The sequence below is a fragment of the Anas acuta genome, chromosome Z (assembly GCF_963932015.1).
Source record: "Anas acuta chromosome Z, bAnaAcu1.1, whole genome shotgun sequence".
NCBI classification, from domain to species: domain Eukaryota; kingdom Metazoa; phylum Chordata; class Aves; order Anseriformes; family Anatidae; genus Anas; species Anas acuta.
The window spans coordinates 20,989,042-21,012,283 of NC_089017.1; the positions used below are offsets into that span (position 1 = coordinate 20,989,042).

General features: G+C 35.4%; 1 protein-coding gene across 3 annotated transcripts in view; it reads right to left on the minus strand.

Annotated features, from left to right (window-relative positions):
• SV2C (synaptic vesicle glycoprotein 2C) overlaps window positions 1-23,242 on the minus strand; it is a 106,821-nt gene that overhangs the window by 12,271 nt on the left and 71,308 nt on the right. For all 3 annotated transcript variants that reach the window (XM_068667216.1, XM_068667217.1, XM_068667218.1), the window contains 7 exons: window positions 13,747-13,880; window positions 13,439-13,528; window positions 8,025-8,135; window positions 6,304-6,392; window positions 5,386-5,550; window positions 2,044-2,177; window positions 250-453 (listed from right to left, as the gene is read on the minus strand). In XM_068667216.1, the coding sequence (XP_068523317.1) occupies window positions 250-453; window positions 2,044-2,177; window positions 5,386-5,550; window positions 6,304-6,392; window positions 8,025-8,135; window positions 13,439-13,528; window positions 13,747-13,880 (927 nt within the window). The remainder of the gene's footprint in view (window positions 1-249; window positions 454-2,043; window positions 2,178-5,385; window positions 5,551-6,303; window positions 6,393-8,024; window positions 8,136-13,438; window positions 13,529-13,746; window positions 13,881-23,242) is intronic.

A 23,242-nucleotide genomic window follows, 5' to 3' on the forward strand; every position in this document is an offset into this window, starting at 1 on the left:
GAAAGAAGGAAAAAAGAAGGAAAAAAGAAGGAAGGAAGGAAGGAAGGAAGGAAGGAAGGAAGGAAGGAAGGAAGGAAGGAAGGAAGGAAGGAAGGAAGGAAGGAAGGAAGGAAGGAAGGAAGGAAGGAAGAAAGAAAGAAAGAAGAAAGAAACAAGAAAGAAAGAAGAAAAAGAAAGAAAGAAAAAAGAAAGAAAGAATTTTTTTTCTCTCTCTCTTTTTTTTTTTCTGTTTTAAAGTGAAGTCCATACCTAACATTGTTAAACGTCCAATTCTATCCATCAGAAGAGCAGACACAATGTTCCCTGGTAACACTGCCAAAGTTCCCAGAAAATTAACGAAATAAATCCAGTAGGCACTGTAGTCATCATCAAAAGAAATTTGGCATCCTGTCCTGATGTGGAAAAATGTGCAATTTATAAAATCACTGTCAACAAATTTATATTGCTCGAGATCTGTGGAAAGAAGAAAAAGTAAGATTTCAGCTAACAGTTGACTCCATGTGCAGGTTTTGATTAAAAACTTCTGAAGTTTATGCAATCTTGATGACAACTAGGAGCTTTTACTGCTTCATAAATGGCACTACTTATTGCTTTTACTTCTGATAGCCTTTTATCTTAAGAGAAAAATATGTGAAGGCTATAATAAAGAGCAACTAAGACATTAAATAAAGCAGATTATATTAATGTATTTCAGCTCTATTTGGATCCTATTTGGTTCAAACCTCTCATACCAGGCTTGTTGTGCACTGGATTTCTGCAAGTTTTTATCAGCCAGCATTGCTGTTGTTCCTATGGTTCCTATGTCTTGCTCAGTGTTAGACTTTTTTTTTTTTTGACTTGTTTTTAGTTATTTCCATACCAGAGAGCCTTTCAGATGAGACTATTGATCATGCTCAGTTTGACTTCCTTTAAAGGGAAATGTTCACACAGAATTCAGAATTCAGATTAATTTATTTTCATTTCTGAGCAGACTGCAAGCAGTCTTCAGCTCAGTACAAGTCTGAAAAAATATACTAAGAAATGTATCTGACCCAGTGTTTAGAAATGCAATAAGTTCTTTTTTTTTCTAAACTTTTTCACCAATTGTGAGTTCTGCAAACTCAGTGTCTGTTTTAATATTTATCATTAAAGCACAAATAATCACAGATATATCTTCCATTTTTTATAATTATGCATCTAATCATTTTGAAAATTATCAGTCAGATCTTGCTAGGATCTGGTATGATATTGGCACCAACGTATCTTGACAATGGTGACATTTTCATGCATTCATTATTAAAAAGGGATGTAGATGAATTACTATATGTAACAGTCTGGACCATTCTATTTCAAATAACATTTTAGAGATCTCTCCTTATAGTTTCCCCTTTATTTCTGTTCCTTCCATCAGCCTTAAATTCATTTCTCAGAAATATTGAAAGCTGGACATTGCTTGTTAGGTATAGCCTAACTCTGTAACTAATATGATTATTTCATTTACAGGAAAGAAGTAAAAAGAGCTGCATCTCTCTGGACACAATCTTAGTTTACATTTTTTTAAAATGAAAGAAAATAAACAAACAAACAAAAAACAATAACAATGACATAAACAAATCAGGTCTTCTGCTTAAACATGTGAAAGCACAAATTCCTATTTCTGGTAAAATACTTAGTAGATTGGGAATGATTATAGATGAGGAAGCATGAATCTTGAACTTACCTCCTATGTCTTTGTAAGAAGAATAGAATAGTCCCATTTAGACCAAATTAAAATACACCTAATTAAAGCAACCAATTTCTCATCTCAAGACTGAATATCTTAAGGTATGGTTTAAATGAAAGAAACATTTATTATCTGAGTTAATACTAGGCCTGCAGTATCTCAAATGGAAAAGTGATCCTTTCTCTTCTCTGGTATTACGTTGTTGATTTTATAGCTTTGTGTTCCCTTGAAGAAGGCTTCCTGTATGCTTCATTAGAAATTCAGAATCTATAATCAGTTGACAACAGTCAGATGATAACATGCAGATGCAAAATTGGTACTCAGGAATTTTCATGTAATACCTGTGTTGTAGAAGGTGGTATTCACAAAAGTGCAGTTCCTGAAGTATGTGTTCAATGAAGTAATGTCTTCAAACACACAATTCTTAAAAAGGGAATCTTCAAAGGTTACTGATTTAAACTTCATCATAATAAACCTGTAAAATACAAATAATTTCTGTAACTCTACTTTCACAGGTTAGAAACAGCAACAGGTCAAGCTGATAAATCTTTATAGTTTTATTTGGTATGCTGAAGAACCTCAACCACAGAAACAGTGATCACTTAATGACATTCCAGAGACATGATTAATGATTAGCTGATTCTGGAATACTCTTTCAGAAAAAGCATTAATAAGACACATACCTGCTGGCCATAACCAATGATACCATTTCTGTGGTAATATTTCAGTTATTACTTGTCTTTAATCATCAACCAAAAACAACATCATAACATCCATGGAATAGCCTTGTAAAATGACCAGAACTCATAATTTGACATTACAGTCATAAATTGAGAGCTCAGACTCCAGGAACCCAGTCTCTTGGAACAAACAATCACCTGCTGGTACCAACAAGCTGGAAAGAAAGAATTTTTCAAAGAATGTTTATTTGTCCATATGAAAACACACTGGGCACTGTGTCAGGCTCAAATTCAAAAGAAACTGCTTGAAGATTTTAAAAATTATTTTTTAGTTGTTTTTACCATTATCACAACACTTACACTGGCAGTTATACAGCTAGGTATCAAACAGGAAGAATGTTTTTTTTCTAGCCCTGTGTTTGTGGATGCAATTGCAAATACTGTGTACATAAAATGTGCGCAAATGAATTGTCATTAACTTTTCTTATTTCTGAACATCTTTATTCCTACTGACTTTTATTTAATTCCTAGGTCTTAGATCATGGCTGTTAATGAAGTCATTCATAGAAAAAGTTAAGGACAAAGTATATTACTAGCAGTAATTTTCTACCTCAACATTACTAGGCTAAAGCGATATTGTAAACTCTTTCCACTGTGCTCTTAACACAGATATCATTATGCTAACAACAACAACAAGAAAAAGACACATTTAAATAATAAATTTAAATAAATAAATAAACAAATATAACCAAAACAATGAATAAATGAAATTTAAAATCTATAAAAATAAAATTAATAAAACAGCAATTTTGTGATGTTACACCATTTGAGATTTCACATAAGGGTATGGAAAAAGCTGTAAATAAAGAAGGGCAGTTTTGCTGGCAGACTGCATACAAAAGGAATAACTCTTTGGAAAGTAGTGCTTTAATTGCTACATGCCAATAAGTACTATAAAAATGGCAAAGCCTTCCAAACACGGATTGGCTCTACTCTAATCAAACCTGATATGTTTAGCTGCTTATTTTTCTTATACAAGACTGTTAGTAGGAATAGAAACACACAAAAATATGCTATATTTCAAATAGTAGAAATTATTCTCTCAGCAACACAGTTGATAGAATCACATCTTTATGAGAAAGTAGAACAAATGCTAATTATATTTATCATAAGAAAAGAATTACTAGCTAATGAATTCTTTTCCTGTATTGGCAATAATAATAATAATAATGATAATAATAATAATAAAATGGTGTCCTCAGTCTATTAGTTTTAGTTACTATATCATTTCTCATTTCTGACAGTCTCTGATTAAAATCAGGCTGGTGTTCTGTGTCAACTCATTATCATTTTTCATATAAGACTCCCCATTTTAAAAAGTACTTCAATTTCAGAGGAGAGCAAAGAACATTTAGCAATTGGATTAGTCAGTTGTAATAGAAAAGGCAGACTATATGTACTAAATTCTCCTGATGCACTTTTCACCTTTGAACAGGAAATATGTTGTGACTAGATTAAAAATGGTATTGCAGTGATTTGAATTTAAACCCAACAGAAATGTAATGAAGCATAAAGTGAAGTATTGATGTATCTTCCGGTTAAGAAAAAACATGCAGGAAACAGTGAAACTAGGGGTGAGTGAAGTATTGAAACATTTGTCAAAGAAGAATATCAAAAGAGTTGATATTACTACAGAATTTTGTGAATCTCAAATAACTCCTAGAGGCCTATTGAATTTGCATATTTGAAAGTATTTTAGAGTATATTAGTGTTAGACTTAGTGTTTTGCAGTAATTTTCAGTTCACTTTGATAAAATCTTGGTTGACAGAATATAAAACATCTAAAACTTATTGACAGTAAGTGGTTCTTTGCTTTTAGGAGAACATCTGTCTCCAGAAAATAAATTTACCTGGGAAGCAATAGCTAGTATAAAAATGACAAAACTGCTCATTTTTTTTGTCAATACATAAACTGTGTCAAGCTCAAGTTCATAGAATCATAGAGTCATTAAGGTTGGAAAAGACCTCCAAGATCATCTGGTCCAACTGTCCCCCAACCACCAGTATTACCCACTAAACCGTGTGGCTTAGTACCAAATCCAACCTTTTCTTAAACACCTTCAGGGACAGTGACTCCACCACCTCCCCAGGCAACCTGTTCCAATGCTTAACCAAGCAATGTTCACATGCAAGAGACCTGTATTACCAAAATCATTGATTTTGTTCACTTAGATATATGTATTCATATGGAAATAATAATAAATTATCACAATGTTATTCAGGAGACAATTCAGACGGTTGTTCTCAATATCTCTTAAGAGAAACCAGACACCCAAAGCAGTTCTTAGTTTTTCCTTTAGTTATCTATTTATCTGTAAAATTCTAGCTAGGAACTTAATATATCTGCATTCATTAAAAAACATGATTGATATTGCCAAGGTGTTGTTTTCTTTTTTTAGAGCTCTTTGTGCTTTTTGTTGACTCACAGTAGCATCTCACTTTTATATTTCCGTGACCCTGTCCTTTCAACGTCTCACATTTTTATTGAAGTGTATTAAATAATTAAATAAATACAAAGAAAGAAAAAAAAAAAAAGAACACATAGATGAAAGTCCATCCTTCCTCAACCCCCTGCAATGTTATGGCACACACTGAGTCTGTTTGTATCCCACTGTGGAAAGAAGGATCATTATTTTGGACTTTTAGATCTTTTTTTCAGGAGGGAAGTAGTGTTTGCATAAGGAATTTAGCACTGAGGCCACCAGGGCATATATAAGTCCACTTCTGCAGGGCACAATTCAACATTGAGTCATGACGAACTGAGGATAGAAACAAATTACCATGGGGAAAAAGAAAAAAAAGAAAGGCACAAAACCAAACAAACTAACAAATCAACACTTATCCATTAATAGTTAATAGGGAAAATATTAGATTATTAGGACTTGCTTGAACACATGCATTTATTTATTTCAGCCCCATCAGGATATTAGTACATCTCTAAACCTGTCATTGATGTATTCTCCATTGCTGTGAATTTGATTTTCCAATGTGAAGTTGAAGACGAAATGCGAAACCTCCTCATTGCGGAAATGTTTCACTCGGGACGCGTAGTCATCTGACTGCAGATGCTTAATGACATCAGGAAACCAGACAGATAAGCCGTAGTAGCTGTGAAAAACAGAAAATGCACAGTCACTTCATGGGGCTTGTCACAGCAAGGCCATAGCAGTACCAGTCTCCAGCTCCCCACAGCCTTGCCCTGCCTAGCCATGGGCTTGATGTCTAGGCCTGTCCCTGTCCCTGTCCCCCATCGGCATCCCTGTCCCAAAGGGTGGTGCCCTTATTTGCCCTGCTCCTGGCTGGGGTGCTGGTACAGGCCCAGATGCCAGGCCCTGCCCTGAGGGATGCAAGGAAGACCTGTGGCACCCAGGCATGAAGAATGGATCTCTTCCTAGATGGCAGACTGCGGGAGCTGCAAAGAAATCTTTTCTAATGCCTGCTTTAAACTTTGCTTTTAAATGCAGACAGGTAGACTAACACATTCTAAACAGAGTATAAGTTAAGTCTAATTTGAAGACTTCCAGAATATGAGCTTCTGTTCAAGTTAAGGCAAATAGAGCACCAAGTTCATATTTTTAATATGGTGAGGCAAGAACACTTTCTCTCTATTTCCCAGTTGCTAGTATAAAAATACTAGAAGACACCAACACCAGAAGATGCTGGTATTCTGAACCAGTTATTTCTGAGTGACGCTTGTAGCCAAGAATAGACTAAGTGATAAATACTATACTTGTGTGTAAGTATACTGAATAAAACTTTTCCAAAGAGAAATGGTAATCATATTGAAAGAGATTTGCATGCAGATGATTCTTCTCTCTGTCAAGTCCATCAAAAATGGTTTAGGATCTCAAGAAATCTTACCCAAAAGACAGGGTGAACCACACAGCTGTAAGTTTGATGGTATTATCCTTCACTGGGTAGTTGAAACATCTCATGAAAGTCAACCAAATCTGAAAATTGTTAGGAAATAAATTTATTTTAAATTGTATTTTGAAAAGTTTTGCCAAATGATACAAGGTTTTTGATTCTGATTTGCTTGCTTCTTGAGGGAATCAGAGAGAGAGAGAGAGCAGGCCATCTCCTTGATATAGACCTAATAGCTGTATTTTTTATACAAGTCTGTTAGCCTTTGACTATAACCAGGTTGTGCACATTCTTTACCTTCCTTGTTTCTTTTCACTGTGTCCATTAATTAATATGTACTCTGACTACATAAAAATTTCATCTTCTCTAGGCAACATCATTTCGCTCTCTCAGATAAACCAGCTGAAGGCTTTCCTAGAAGTGTTTCCTTCTCTCTTCCCAGTATTACACAGCCTTGAGTTTAGATGGATCTTATTCCACAATTCAACAGGGAGTTGTGCAGTATAAGCCATCATAATCTATAACGGGCAGAAATTGGTACTTTATGAGGAAAAGCTGGGACTACCCTCAGGTCAGAGATGGTACAACAGAGCTGACCGAGAATGGTATCTCCCCACCCTCACCCCTTTCCCACACACTGAAGACAAGAGACCATATGTCCTAGGAAATTTTAGCATACATCATGCAACAGGGAGACTCTGGCCCAGTGGCTAGTCCAGTGTAATAACAAGGATGTGAAACAACCAAGTTGTGCTTCCTTTAAAGCTGCCATAGTAACAAAGCCAAAACTTAACATTTCCATATTCAGCTTCTCCATTTTTGAACAAATAAGTTTAAAAGTAAACACTTCCACTTTTGTTTTATCTTTCATAACAAAGAGAACATTTTTCCAAGAAAATCAATTTTGATTGGAAATATGTGGCAAAACTTACTTTACAACACAGTTTTATTTGTTGTTTGTTGTTGCTGTTTTTTTTTGTTTGCTTGTTTGCCAGATTTTTAACAGTCGTGAAAACCTTCTTTTGACATGTTTAGTGTTGGTGAGGTTTTTTGTTTGTTTTTCATCATGAATAAGCTTTAGCTCAATTTTCATTGAACAGCTTGAAGGTACTGCATAATTTTTGATTTTACAAAAAAAGTAAAAAAAAAAAATAAAAAAAATGTGGAGCAAAGTCCCAGTGAACTTGTCTTAATCCCTTTAAAATATCTCTAAAGTAGTTTTGCAGTAAAACATTTGACATCTAATGATGTCAAATGATGACAAGACATGCAGATTCAATGCCTTGTAAAGGTTATACTGACATTCATTTACACATGTTATTCACTACTTTATGATTTGTGTGTAAAGTGGTCACCTCAGGTTTCTGGTGATAATTTTTAAACTCTGCATGTGTCACCTCTTTACACTGGTAGATATCAATATGTATTCTCAGTACAGACTGCATTGTGGTGCTTGGGCATATGGCTGTATAACTGTAAACCATTACTTGTGTAAATGCTAATGCAACATTTTTCTCCTCAGAAGCTGAAACCAACTGTCTGTGATTCACCTGCACCTCTTTTGCTCAAAAACTAGAATCTTACACTGGTTCTTGAATCTTCCAGTTGCATAGCCAAGTAGCATTGCAATTATCGTCATCGTGAGCTCAATAAATCCATCCCATTTTTGAATGCTTATTAAAAAAAAGTAATTGCAGAACAGAGATGTTTTTACTTACACCATATAGCTCTGTGCGAATTCTAACTAAACACCTTCTGTACCAAGTTCCTGTATCGCTCTCTATTTCTATGAGCTCATCTATCTGCTTTGGAGTTTTGATTCTGTTAACCTAGAAATAAAAACAAAACAGCAAATAATTGCACTTTCTTGAAGCATTCAGCTGCATATTATGACATATTAGAATCTTTTAATAAATACCATAACTAAAAATGAACAGATATTAAACCTCTGTCTAAATTATGAACGTTTTATATCTGAAGGAATATAAACACTTTAATAACAAAGTTCATTATGGAGGCAACTGTATTGAAAAAACTCTAGTTTCAAATCATGTGGGAAATCCATTTCTTATGCACAAAACAAGCTGATACTGGCAGGTTTTGCTCAAATGCTGCTGTACTCATCTCTAATGCCACAAAAGATAAAACATTATTTAAAACCTTAGTTAAGCATGTCCAGAGTTTCCTTCCTTCCTTCCTTCCTTCCTTCCTTCCTTCCTTCCTTCCTTCCTTCCTTCCTTCCTTCCTTCCTTCCTTCCTTCCTTCCTTCCTTCCTTCCTTCCTTCCTTCCTTCCTTCCTTCCTTCCTTCCTTCCTTCCTTCCTTCCTTCCTTCCTTCCTTCCTTCCTTCCCTCTCTCTTTCTCTCTTTCTTCCTCTCTCTTTCTCTCTTTTTCTTTCTCTCTTCCTTTCTCTCTTCCTTTCTTTTCTGACTTCCTATCACCACATTATTGACAGACTATTGATTAAAAATACAATAATGACAATAGAAGCATTTGAAATGTCAAGAATTAATAGCTAAATAACATTTTTCTTCTTCTTTCTTGTAGCAATAGACAGGGAATCTCCTTGTGTTTTGGATGTAGATTTAAACTATCTTTTCTAATGAGGAGGGAAAAAAAATAGGTGAAATGGTCTGGAACTACAACACATTATTGCTGTTATGAATGATCATCTACTTCATCTAAAGTGAAATGAGATAAACAGATATAAAGGAAAAATATGGAAATACCAGTGACGGAGAGGGTGATGTTGTCTATCTTGCAAGTTATCACTTGCGCAATAGTGTGTGGCAGAACAAGAATGTGCTGTATGGTCTTCTTAGCTCCTTCAGGACCTGATAAACATACCACTGTATGCTTTTGGTTTCCTCTCTCTGAATTATAGCAAAAGGCAGTGTATTCATCCATAGTTTATTTAAAAAGATGACAAATAGAAAGAGAATGAAAAGGTAATAAGTAAAATGGAGAACGGGACTGACACATAAAGAAGGAACAGTCCATGCCTTCAATGTTTGGCTGCTGCTGTTTCTGAAAGTAGCAATAGCTCCTGTTTTTTTGTAACAAACTGAGCACACCACTATTCATATATGTATCAGAATGGACTACAGGGAAATAGGCAATAGTACCGTTGGTGACAAAGTCTAGTTTTCAGCCCACTGCTTTTACAAATATATCCTGTTTATGGAAGACCAGCAGCTGCATCACATTAACAGAAAAAAAAAAAAAAAAAAAAAAAAAAAAACAGAGAAAAGCCCACTAAATAGTTTTATCTGACTGCCTTCATTTTTTTAAATACTAAGGCTTACTGTCTTGAGAAAATGTATCAAAAGCCTGTAACCTTATAATGCCTCTTCCAACAGCACAACCCTGTTTACATCATTTGATTTTACACTTTTCTTATTTATTTATTTATTTATTTTTTAATGAAATGTGTTCTGCAAAAGATGATTGAGATTTCCAGCTGAGTCCTCCAAGATTATTTAAAACCTTGTACTTACAGACAACCTCACATATGCCACACCTTTGAGCATAAAGGACATGCTTTTTGAATCATGTTGTGTGAGCAGGCACCAATCTTGTTGCCTGAGCTGCAACCTTTTGAGCTGCAACCTTTTAATTGTCTTGGCCACCTGGCTTGTTTGGAGCTGTGGAGGTTGGGCAATCACATATGTCCAGGACCACTGCATGTGACTGGGGACAAAAAGCCCATGGCTTTGATAGACCTTTAACATAATAAAGGTCCTATTGAACCAGGACAATGGTCCATCTGGACCATGCAAATTTAGCTGTCAATATATGAAAAAAAAAAAAAAAGTATTTAAATGAAAAGGGAACTTCTGTTTAATTTCTGCTTAGTAGCAATGGCTAGAAATATGTGATATCTAAGGTTTTACAAAATCAAGGCATGTACATAGTACATGTAGTACATAGCTAGTACATAGCAATGAAAGTGGACAGAATTTTGGTTTTATGTGCAATTTCTTATTTTTTTTCTTTTTTTCTTTTTTTTTTTTTTTTAACTTTAACATTTAAACTAATTGATCAAATGAATGTATATAGTTTAAGGACACAGAAAGGTAATTAACCATGTACATAAATGTTCAACATGAGTAGTCCCATAGTAGAAGATACTATCGTTTTACATTAACTCTGTTACTGCCACTGCTTTCAGAAGATATATTCAGAAGTATTAAGAGCAATCACCTCCACAATTCTGTCACTAGAATACATACAGTTTGGAGTTTCTAACTCTTAAACCAATGATTCATCAATTGTTTTATTTTCTATTCGATAGTTTTGAATATAAAATCCTCAATAAAATGACTAATAAGAATAAATTTGACTTGGAAAGAAAGCTTCTAGGGTAAGATTATATCAATATAATTAGGAAAATATATCAAATAAAAGTACACTGAAACTATACTAATAACAGAGAAAAAGTTACATCAGCTGTAGAAGCAGAAAGAATACTATCAAAGTATATCTGTTTGATGTAACTAGTAACACAAAGCAGAGGAAATTATTAACACTTAAATGACAGAATGTTACTGGCAGACACCAGCTGAAGCCGTAGGGCACAGAAGAGCTAAGTGAGTAAATTACTGGGACAAAAGTCACAATATCCATTTCTAACTTAAATGGCTTAAATGAGAGGAGGGGAGGAGTGTGTCCTAAACAGAATATGCAAAAGTGTTTTTGTTTGTTTGTTTGATTGATTGATTGATTTTCTTTTTCTTTTTCTTCTTTTTTTTTTTTTTTTACACTGTGGACTTAGTAAGATAAAGTGTTAATATTGTCCAATGTATTTGCAATCATATTACCACAATTTTACATTAGGGAGCATAGGGACTTCTATCTACGTGTAACCTTGACATACAATGCACTATTTCTAATCCTTTAGGTGTCATGTTTGCTCAATGTTCATGGCAGAAGCTGGCAAAAATCACCAAACAGTTCTGTCATGCTTTATTCATGGGTGAAAATTTAACAAAAATAGCTATAAATAAACCACTGAGTTTAACATGGTTCAGTGCTACCTTTTAACAACCACAGAGACAAAGACTTGTTAGATCACTGTTTTCTTCTTTGTGGCTGCATTTGGACATGAATATGTCAAGCTGATGTGAGACTACAGTAAATCATTTCTCATATCTGTAATCCTAGCACATTTCTGTCTTCCCAGTGCCTGAACTAATGTCATAGGTGGACAGAAACTATGCTATAGCTAACTGTCCAATAAATCAATGAAAATCCACACTGGCAGAAGAAAACCAAAAGGTGACAGGGAGCAGCAGTACTTCGGACAGCAGCTCAGATCAGCATGAGTCAACTGTGAAATTACACTGTAATTGTACAATATGAGTAAAGGCAAATCCCTTTACTTATAAATGAAATTAAAATAAATAAATAAATAAAATGAAATCATAGAATCATAGAATGGTTTGGGTTCAAAGGGACCTTAAGGATCATGTAACTTTACCCCCCTGCCATACGCAGGGACACCTCCCACTAGACCAGGTTGCCCAAAGCCCCATCCAACCTGGCTTCGAACACTCCCAGGGATGGGGCATCCACAGCTTCTCTGGGCAACCTGCTCCTGTGACTCAGCACCCTCTGAGTGAATAATTTCCTCCTTATATCTACTATAAACATACCCTCTTTTATTTTAAAGTCATTCCCCCTTGTCCTAGCCCTACGCTGCCTGACAAGAGTCCCGCCCCTGCTTTCCTGTAGGCCCCCTTTAAGTACTGGAAGGTGCTCTAAGGTCTCCCTGGTGCATTTTCTTCTCCAAAGTGATCAAACCCAACTCTCTCAGCCTGTCTTCATAAGTGAGGTGCTCCAGACCCTTATTCTCTTTGTGGTCCTCCTCTGGGCTCATTCTAACACTTCCATGTCCTTCTTGTGTTGGGAGCCCCAGAACTGAATGCAATACTCCAGGTGGGGTCTCACGAGGGCAAAGGAGTGGGGGTTGATAACCTAAATAATATTATTATTGTTGTATATTATTAGGGTTATGTTACTGGTGTACCAGTAAATTAAGCTCTAAGTGCTAACCAGCCTTCCTTCAGGCTGAATTTTGTAGCAAGAAGATCAAGAACTACAAAATTCAGCCTGAAGGAAGGCTGGTTTAACAAAGAATGTTAAAAATAATAAATAAATAAACATAGGCAATGGAAACTACATCTCAAACAATAAGTTGCAGTTCTCAATGGAATAAAATTATATGGTCAGATATTCCTTAGACTGCCTGCAAATGTGGAACTTATAAGAAGATATTTAATTGAGTTATATATGTATTAGTGCAAAAAAAAAAAAAAAAATCCAAGGAAGAGGAATAAAATCCCACATATGGTTCTGAGACGTAACAGAGTACCAGCATTCCCATGGCACAGCACAAACTGGAAAGGGAAACAAGATTTCAAAACAAAAAAAAAATTGTATATTCTTTATAAATGATAATATATACATAATAAATAAATAATATAAATAGTAAATAAATACAAGAAATACAAGTAAATACAAGAAAAAGTCTCAGCTGAACACAAAATTTCTCTTCCAAATAGAAACAATCCATCAGTATAATATGGTATTATCTTTTGAACTGCAAGTTAACAAGAAGATGCAGTTTAGCTTGCAAGATATTGTGAGAAAATTAAATGTATGTAAAATTAATATTTAGCTTAAATGAAAATAAATTATTAAAATAATCATTTTAATGATGATTGGATCATTATTTTTTTGTATTTTTTATGATAATTTCAAAAGCTTTGAAGACAAAACCTTCAGGGTGAAGTAAACTTAAAAAATAGAGCTGGAGTCTATTAATTATCTCCATACAACAGAGAAAATTATCACACTATGGGTTTGTATGCTCAAGGATATGATGGCCAAAGCTTGAATATGCTGGTCAAAGCATATTCAAAAATATGCAAAAAAAGCATATTTCAAAAAATATCTTAAAATTTGCTCAATATATAGCAATTTCAGTAGGATTTTGGTTCTTTTATTTATAGTGCAAATGATTTGTTTTGTCATGCGGAGTAATAATAATGATTGTTTAAGTGCTCAAGATCTCACCAGTCAGCAATGCAGCTGATGTGCTAAGTGTGCTAAGCTTTAAGAGTAATACTCACTGTGAAGACTTTCTCAGGCTGACCCCGAGCTCGCATGTTTGTGTCATGAATTTGCTTGAGTATCATCCAAGCTTCATCATGTTTTCCAACCTAAAAGTTGGATGAAAGTATTTAAACAAAACATATATTCAGATAGTTACTGAACAATTTTAAAACAGATGTAATGATCTTATACAGATGTCATGATGTATAATATTAAGTAAATAATTAAAATTATTTAGTAATTTTAAATAATTTTAACACCCTCTCCCTCCCCCCCCCCCCCCTCGCCCCCCAAAAAAAGAAAAAAAAATTTTTGAAAGTTATACCTCCAACAAAAAACGTGGACTTTCTGGCATAAAGGTGAGGGCTACCACAGAAGAGACACAGGGCAGTGCACAGACGATCACAAATACTCGCCAACTGTGAAACTGATAAGCAGATCCCATGCTGAAACTCCATCCTATGAAAGAAGAAATTCAAGAAATGGTGTATTCCCACAAATATCAATGATTTCAGAAAGAGTCTTATGCTTTGAATTTGAAAACTGAATTTGAGTACTCTTGCAAATGAGTACTCATTCTGGAAAATGTTTGTAGTATGCATCATGAAAATATTTGTCTAGCTTCTTGGCAACACCTGTATAAAGATAATTACATGAACCAAACATGGACACCACCATCACACATAACACTAAACATAGGAATAGTTTTGTTTGAATACTGGAAGAAGGGAGAATTTAAAGTCTCTTATAAATACTAAGAAGATCTACTTTATGGAATTTTACAACTCTGCAAATGCTGCATCAGTGTGTCTGTTAAATGGAAGACTAAAAAATCCATGAAAAAATCTGTCACCTTTCACCAACACTGACAAAATCAAAATGTAAGTGGCTTCTTCAAGTCTTTCTCTTAGAATCTATTTTAAGTATTAATGAATACTGGGTATTGAATTCTCATCTCAAATCATTAGAAATCAACAGGAAAAGAAGAAACAAAAATGTGAGAAAAGCATTCAGGCAACAATGCAGTCAAGTCTACAGCAGCATGCTTTTAGACTGCTAGTAGGGGAAAAACTAAAACAAGAATACCTCATAATCTCTATGCTCTTGGACCTTCTTTAGATAAGCATCCTGTAACACAGCACTGAAGTACTGGCATATGATTTACATCTGACCTATTTTTTTATTTATTTTTTATTTTTATTTTTGTCAAGATGTTTCTGAATTAGAGTTTGCATTCTATTAGTTGTGTTTATTGTTGAGGTCATTGTTTCCTTAATGCGTGGATGATTGGTATTTCAGAGTTTTGAGAGTTGTTTTTGTTTGGGTATTCACTGTGCTATTTCATAAAAATGAATATTGTAGGAATATTAATTAGTTATCTATTACATTACAAGATACAACAAGTAGAATTTCAAGGTTTGCAATTCTGTCCTTATTATTAGCTTTTTCTATAAGGAGTTAATTTCTGTACTCTTCATAACAGTGTCTTGTAATATAGTACAACATATAAGACATTTACAGTGCCTAACTTTTATTTTCATCTTGTTCCACGGTACTATACCAGTCAAGTCTGTTGAATGTAAATTGCCCTCAACCCTCATTGCATAACTGGAAAAAACTTATGTTAAAATGCAGGGTTGGTAGTTCAGCTTTTAAATAAAATATCTGACTGGGTGTTGTTATGATGGGACTATTGAAATTGTAGAATTTTAAGAAAACAAACAAACAAAAAAATCTTAAGAAAAAGTAAAATATGATTTGGGTAGTTATTTGGCCTTTCATTCTGGCTTCAATACAGCAAAATATTTCAAGCAACATTTTGAAAAAAGATCATTAAAAGCAGAGTAGTAGTTAATAGTAACAATAATAATTTAAGTGGTTATCAGAAGAAAATTAAAACCTGGCTAATGAAAATCCTGATGCTGGATTCATGTGAAATAATTCTTTGTTACCTGATTTTTCTGGATAAAATACACATGAAATCAAATATTTCTACATTTCACTAAGCAACTGATACGACATAGCACCAAACATCCTATTAAAATTTCTTCAAATGAGGTATTAATCTTTTAAACACTCAGTACATTTTGGAATTTAAATATCTCAAGCCATGGATTATAAATAAAAGTTATAAATACATACATACATACATACACATGCATTCTGCTATTAAAGTACTTATATGTTACAATATGAAAACTCATGATGTATTTTTGCCCTACATCAACAGCTCTGTGAAAATGAGTTGTAGAATTGGGAACCTCTTTTCTCATTTCCTTCAAATTTTCTGTATTTCAGAAGTAATGTCAGCTTGCTTTACGGACCCATTTAGCCCTGAGATCTTTATCCCAGAGAGACAGGGGTAAAATTGGTGGCAGTATTGGGAATAATTTTTGAATGACATGTTATTTTTTTATAAGGTTCCAGATAACTATACTTCCCCCCTTGGAAATTGCCTTCAGCAAAAATATGTCTACAATTTTAAGCTAAATTTGATGTTAATTTTTATTCCAAAATAGAAATATGAATGACAAATCAAGACTAAAAACAAAACAAAACCTGAAAAGGTGTAAAAGTGCATTTAAAAAGTACTGACTTACAAAAACTTCCAATCCTATAGAATTTCATAACTTAAATAGTACAGGCATACTTTTCATCCATAGTGGGAAAAGGAAGGAAATAAATTAGGAAAAACTTAGGGTGAGATAATGAGGCCATTAGAAAATATAACTGTGTTTTGGGTATTGTGTACACATTGTATCATAATAATTAGAAATATACTCTTCATTATATATTTTAAAGTATAATACAAAACCACCTGATATAGAATTTTCAAAACTATTTCCTTTTATTTTGGTTAACTTTCAGTCAGACCAATCAGAGAGCAGTTCCACCAGCTAATTTCACCAGAAAAGAGATAAAGAAAACATGATTTAATCTTTTAGAACAAGATAGTCAGAATACTGGCAGCTCTTGTCATTTGAGACTGTCCCAAAAATAAACACAGGCATAGCTATATTTACACAATCTGCCTTTTATCACTATGGCTTGTGTTTTGTGTGATTTAACTGCTCAAATATTACTTCTGTGTTAAATGATTTTAAGCTGGCTTTATACCTGTTGTAAAACAACAGCAATATCTTGTGCTTTGTAGCCAGAAAAAATTATGGTAATAATTTATTTTAGAGTGTGATTTATTAATGTAAGTGAACCATACTACCCTTAATTAAAAGCAGTAACTGCACTGTTCATCCTGCTGTCATCCTCACAACCTGCAAATATCTTTTTTTATTCCTCAAAATGTCCGAGAGCTTGTTAAGTGAAATGTTCGTTATGGTTTCTGTTGCTCTTATTACATCTTTTAACACTGTATTAGCTGATGCAATTAATCTCACAATTTATTGTGTTTGCTGAATTAATGATAACAGTGATTATGAGAATTACAAGAATTTGTAGAAGAAGTACCAGCTGTAACACAGCTTTCTTAAGCTTGCTTTCCTCTCTGTTCCACCACCCCATGATCAGCAAAACAAACATATATTTTAAATGCAGAGTAAGTTTATATTTATTCTTATGTTTACCATCCCACTCTCCTAGATCATGAGCTAATCTAGAAAATGGACACATTAGAGTAGTTCTGAATTTAGCTCTTAAAGTGGCTCTCATTCCCACTATTTGTAAGTCTTGAAACCAGATGGAAGTGTGTTCTTGGCTGTTTGCCTCTCCTTTCCCTGATTTATGACACAATAGCAAAGATGGAGGAACTCTACTCAGTACTCAGACGCATTCAGTGCACTGCACAGCAGCCCTTGAGCTCTGAGCCCAGAGCTCAGCTTCACCCTTGTTCCCTGGCTATGCTTTATTCCATAGGTATTAATTTTGAAATAGAACTCTTGCCTTTCATTTGATTAGAGTATTAATTTTGAAAACAGTGCCAAGCTCCAATGTTTTATGAATTGCTGAAACACTTGGCCCAAATGCATCTTGGGAACAATTCACTGTAGAGTGACATGAAATCTGCAATAATACAAAGCCACTGCAGCAGCCTTCTTGCTGAATATTACCTTCTCACTGTACTGATTACTTGAAGAGACCAAGCTAATCACAGACATGGCAATTACTGATTACAGAGCCACAGCAGCATGTAGCAGAGCAAAAGCAAAATGTGCGAAGATGCTATCTATATACAACCACCAATTAATGTGTTAAGTTCAATGTCAACAATATCTTCCTCTCAACAAAGAATTTCTTCTACTCCATTGTCATAATAAGTGAAAAGGATATTACAAATAGATTCTTGCTCCAAACTAAAGAAAGAACAACTCTCTAATAGACTTTCTGAATATACATAGAAGTAAACCTGTGCACATTAAGCTGAATTTTATCAATGCATGTTACCTAAGAAACAGCAGGTATTTTCAAGGCCACATACCATACCATTTACAGTGGTTAGGTGATGATTGAGTCCACCTTATGAGAGCAGACTAAGGGATATAGTTTGCTTAACTTTTCAAAATGAGAGCTGAAAGGGAACTTAGTTCACTACAGATCAATAAAGTGCAATGTAGGCAATGAAAAAAAAAAGGGGGGGGGGAGGAGGAGAGCAGAAGGGCAGATGCTTACAGTATCTGTACAAATACTGACATGCAAGGAGAAGTTTCCTAAATATGAGAAAAATAAAGTTGTGGAGCATCTTTCAAAGATACTTATATGGGCAAAGAAATCCTAAATTAATATAGGGATTTTATGTCATGGTTAGCTAAAGTCTGATCAGTCATAATACTAATTTTCATTAGTCAGAAGGTAGGAGTTAGAGAAATTTGATGACAATGACAGAAATCATCAAAAGCCAAGTTTGCATAAACTCTTCACTTTTGGTACAGAGGAGTAAAGCAAGAACATCCTTAAAACTAGGGCTAGAGGAGAAACATAGACAAGGAATTTACAGGAATTCATATTCTACATAGATTCTTCTGCAGAATCCTTTCTATGACTTTATAATATTATTTCTGTTCACTGATCACCTCTCAGTTCTATTGCCTCATTTTTTTATCTTTTGAATTTGAGACATTTCCAGTAAATGTGTGATTGATTTAGCATGCCACTTGGTGGCACTGCTACAGCACCTAGTACAATAATCACTTAAAAAATCTGCACAAATAGTGATCTTATTAAATGTTTGCTTTTGTTGCTGTTGTTTGTTTATTTTGTTTTGGTTGCTGTTGTTTGTTTTTCTTTGTTGAGTATTTACAACTTCTAAGCCAAATCAAAATTATAAGGTGAACTAGAATTTTTTGCAGCTGGCAGAACTGAAATGCACTGTTACTGAATTTACATTTAGTATGTCCTGACATTACTACGTTTAACTGCGAATGACATCTAGGATTGAATCCATGTATCTTCGCGGTACTGATTGGAATAATGGTAAAACATCACCGAAACTGAAGAAAGCAAGTTCAGGTAAGTTATACATCTTAGGAATCTCAGTTAGACACTTTTAGGAACCTGGGTGAAATATATGCTTTCTAACAAAACCAGAAATAATTCTCTCAAAATTATTCTGTAAGTATATTGATGTGAAATTCTGGCAATATAAAATAGAACTCTTGCCTTTCATTTGATTAGATTATTAATATAACATGGGAAAGGCATATTTTTAGTCTGTATGGATAGATATACTTTAAATCCACTGGCTCAGCAAATAATTTTGGCAGAAGAATTCTGAAAGTAAAGTAACTAAAGTGTGTCAGGCCATGATTGAGTTACCTTGACAGAGATGCATCTAGAAGACTGTTTAATTCTCATCCACATCTGCCTGGCTCTCCTGTCAATGCTATTAGTCCTTGAGAGTCATAAGGATCAACAGTTCAATGAAAAAAAGAAAGTAATGTTGTTAAACAAATGTATTTTACGACATATTAAACTTAGACTTGGACTGCTGTCACTTAAGACTGTGATTAAAAGGAAGAAGGCATTTTCTAAAGACACATTTCCACAGAGGATGAGACTGTCAAGCAATGACACTCTTCACTTGCCTGTGCTAGCGTCTGAAAACCTGAGATTATCAGGCCTCCAGTCTCTCTGGTAACATTATGTGCCATTTAGGCAAGCCCCAGGTCAGCTACAAGCAGTGCTGACCTCACCTAGAAAATCATCTGCTGTCCAATGACAAAAGACACAAGTTCTCTATCCACTGTATGGTACTGTAGGCCTCTACAGAATCATAGAAATCACAGAATAGTTTGGGTGAAAAAGACCTTAAATATCATCTAATGCCAACCCCCTGCCATGGGTGTGGACACCTCCTACTAGATCAAGTTGCTCAAAGCCCCATCCAACCTGGGGCTTGAACACTTCCAGGGATAGGGCACCCACAGCTTCTTTGGGAAACCTGCTCCAGTGCCTCACCATGGTAAAGAATTTCCTTCTTATATCTACTCTAAACCTACTCTCTTTTAGTTTAGAGTCATTTCTCTTTGTCTTATCCCTACAATCCCTGACAAAGAGTCTCTCCCCAGCTTTTCTGTAGGTACCCTACATATGTCAGTCTTATATATGTGTGTGTGTGCAGAACATGGACCTATGAATGGACTAATTTTCTGTTTCTCTGCTATGGAAATGATAGCATACCTGATACAATAAACATTTAAACACTTGAAAACAAAGCACAAACAAAAACACTTTTTAGTCAGAATATCTAACAAGGGGGGAGCAAAGGAGGGGAGAGCAAGGGTGGTGGCGGTGGAGATGGACAAGGATCCAAAGGAAGCACTGCACATGTGGATTGCAACGGTCTGTCTGAAATCTAAATTTCCGTTGTCCCAAGTGGATCAAGGTGCTGTGACTCACAGCAAAAAATAAAGACAAGAAATTCATCTCTGAAAAGGGAATTAGTTTTGCCTCTTCTGTACTTAATAAGTGAGAAAAGTAGGAAAACAATAGGATTCCTGTGCACTTTTCAGAGATGGACAAATTAACCTTTTCTTCATATAAAGCAGTGCTGCAACAAATAGATTTCAATGGTTATCTGTACAAAACAAAAAAAACTTGTTGAAGAGAGGGAAAAAAATACCTTGAGTAACTGTACTTTACAGGGAACATTCTGGATTTAATGGCAGCTGTAAGAGTTAACTGATAGCAAACCAGCTGACATGAGATGAAGATTTCTGACCTTCTTACATTGTTTTATACAGAAACATACAACTTTGTTTACTCACTTCAGTTAATCTCGAACACTCCACTCTTCCTAACATCATCCAATTACATGACAAATTATTGGCAATCTGTAGAGTTTTATTGTGTTTTTGTATGTCTATTTATATGCTTCAACATTGTCCTATATAAAACAGAAACAGTAGCATTTACACAGGTTAAATACTAACTCAGTGCTGGAAACTCTCAGGAAAACTGAAGAAGCACAAAAACAAGACGAAAAATATCAGAGCCAAAATATACTTAGGTTGGTAGAAGACTGTACTGTCCAAATTCAGAAAGAAAGACATGGCTATGGGATGCAGGGCCTTTATCCCATGTAGGATCTACCCAAGGGTACTGAAGGAGCTGGCAGAACTGCTCAGCAAGTCACTTGCAATAATTTATCAGTACTCCTGGGTCTCTAGTGAATGTGGTGCCCAGCTATAAGAAGGGCAGGAAAGAAGATCTGGGGAATTCCAGGCCTGTCAGTCTGACAGTCGATGCCAGAAAATGTCATGGAGCAGATAATCTTGAGTACTATCACATGGCACATACAAGACAACCAAGTGACCAGGCCCAGTCAAAGTGGGTTTCTGAAAGGTAGGTCCTGCCTGACTAACAGAGTCTTCTTCTGTGAAAGTGTGTCCCACTTATTGGATGAGGAAAAGGCTATGGATGTTGTTTACTGGGACTTTAGCAAGGCATTTGGTGTTGTTTCACACAGCATTCTCCTGGAGAAACCGACTGATTCTAGCTTGGACAGGTGGATGACTCTCTCGTTAAAAATCTGGATGGATGGCCAGGACCAAAGGAACATTATCAATGGAATTAAATCTCACTGGTCACAAGTGGTATTCTCCAAAGCTCGGTATTGGCACTAGTTTTATTTAACATATTTATCAATGCTCTTGATGAAAGAATTGAGTTAACCGTCAGTAAGTATGCAGATGACACTGAGTTGCATGGAAAGGTTAGCTTACTTGAAGGTAGAAGATTGTGCAGAAGGACTGAATAACCTAGGTCAATGGGCAACGTACAGTAGTATGATATTCCACAGGGAATAAATGCCAGGTACTAAATTTGGGTTGTAACAACCCAAAGGAATGATATATGCTTGGGGAGGACTGGCTGGAAAGTTGTCTGGCAGAAAAAGACCTCATAGTGCTGGTCAACAGCCATCTGAACATGAGCCAGCTGTGTGCCCAGGGGACCAGGAAGGTCAATGGCATCTTAGCCTACATCAGAAATTGTGTGGCCAGTAAGAACAGGGAAGTGATCCTCCCTCTGTACTCAGCTCTGGTGAGGCCACACCTTGAGCACTCGGTTCATCTGGGGCCCCTCACCACAGGGAAGACATCAAGTTGCTGGAGTGCATTCAGAGAATAGCAATGAAAATGGTGAAGGGACTAGAAAAGAAGAGTTAATGAGGAGTTGCTGAGGGAACTGCGGCTGTTTAGCCTGAAGTAAAGGAGGCTGAGGGGAGACCTCAGTGCTGTCTACAAGGTTGCAGCAAGGAGGGTGTTGGTCTCTTTTCTCAAGTGAGAAGTGATAAGATAAGGAAATGGACTTGCATTGCACCAGGTGATGTTCAGATTAGATGTTAGGAAGAATTTCCTCATGCAAAGGCATTGAAACAGGCTTCCCAGGGAAGTGATGGTGTCACCATCCACAGAGGTATTTAAAAGACTTGTACACTTAAGGACATAGTTTATTGGTGAACTTTGTAGTATTAGGTGATGGTTGGACTTGATGATCTTCTGAGTCTTTTCCAACTTAAATGACTCTATGATTCTATGGTTTTATGGCAAGAAGAAAGAAAAATATAAACATTAATTTTGCACAAAACAGCCCACACTGTTTCTTGATATATTTGCACTTCCTTCAAAAGGGATTTAGGGTTGTTTCATGTTATCTGTTTGGTCCCAGAAAGTTTCTCAGCTAAAGTGAGATCATCACACAGAGCTTTTCTAGATAGATAACTTAATTTAAGTTACTCATCTCATCCCATCCATCAAGACGATACTTCAGGAAAAGGAAAAAAGGATACCCCAGCTAAGCAGTGGAGAGAACCTTGAAGTTCCCTACTTCTCTTTGTTCATCTTTGGTTGCTTAGAATTTTCTCTTTCCATATTACAGAGAAATAATGGAAATACACGTTCCAAAGTTGCACTGCAGTAAATTTCTCTACCTGGCCACCATCATGGAAGACTCTGTTTTGCATCTTAACAAGTGTGAATACAAACCACCTTATAGGGCTAGAATTTATTCAGTCTCAAAGCATTTCTATACAGAAGTGAAGTGATTAGACTTTGGTCACCACTAATAGTGTTGGCTCTGTCCTGAGTCATCCTGCCAGACTTTGGATGCTTAAGCATTCAAGGCCACGTAGCATGGGGTTTTGAGCAATCTGGTCTGGTGGGAGGTGTCCCTGCCCATGGCAGGGGGGTTGGAACTATTTAACTATTAAATATTTAAAGTCCCTTCCAACCCAACCCACTCAATGATTCTGTTATCAGGAATCAAGCTTGAATAATTTCTGTTAAGTCTTCATTCTGAAAGCAAATATCATTATGGTCCTTGGAAAGAGCATGTGTACTCACTGATTACAGTCTGTGGATAATAAAACT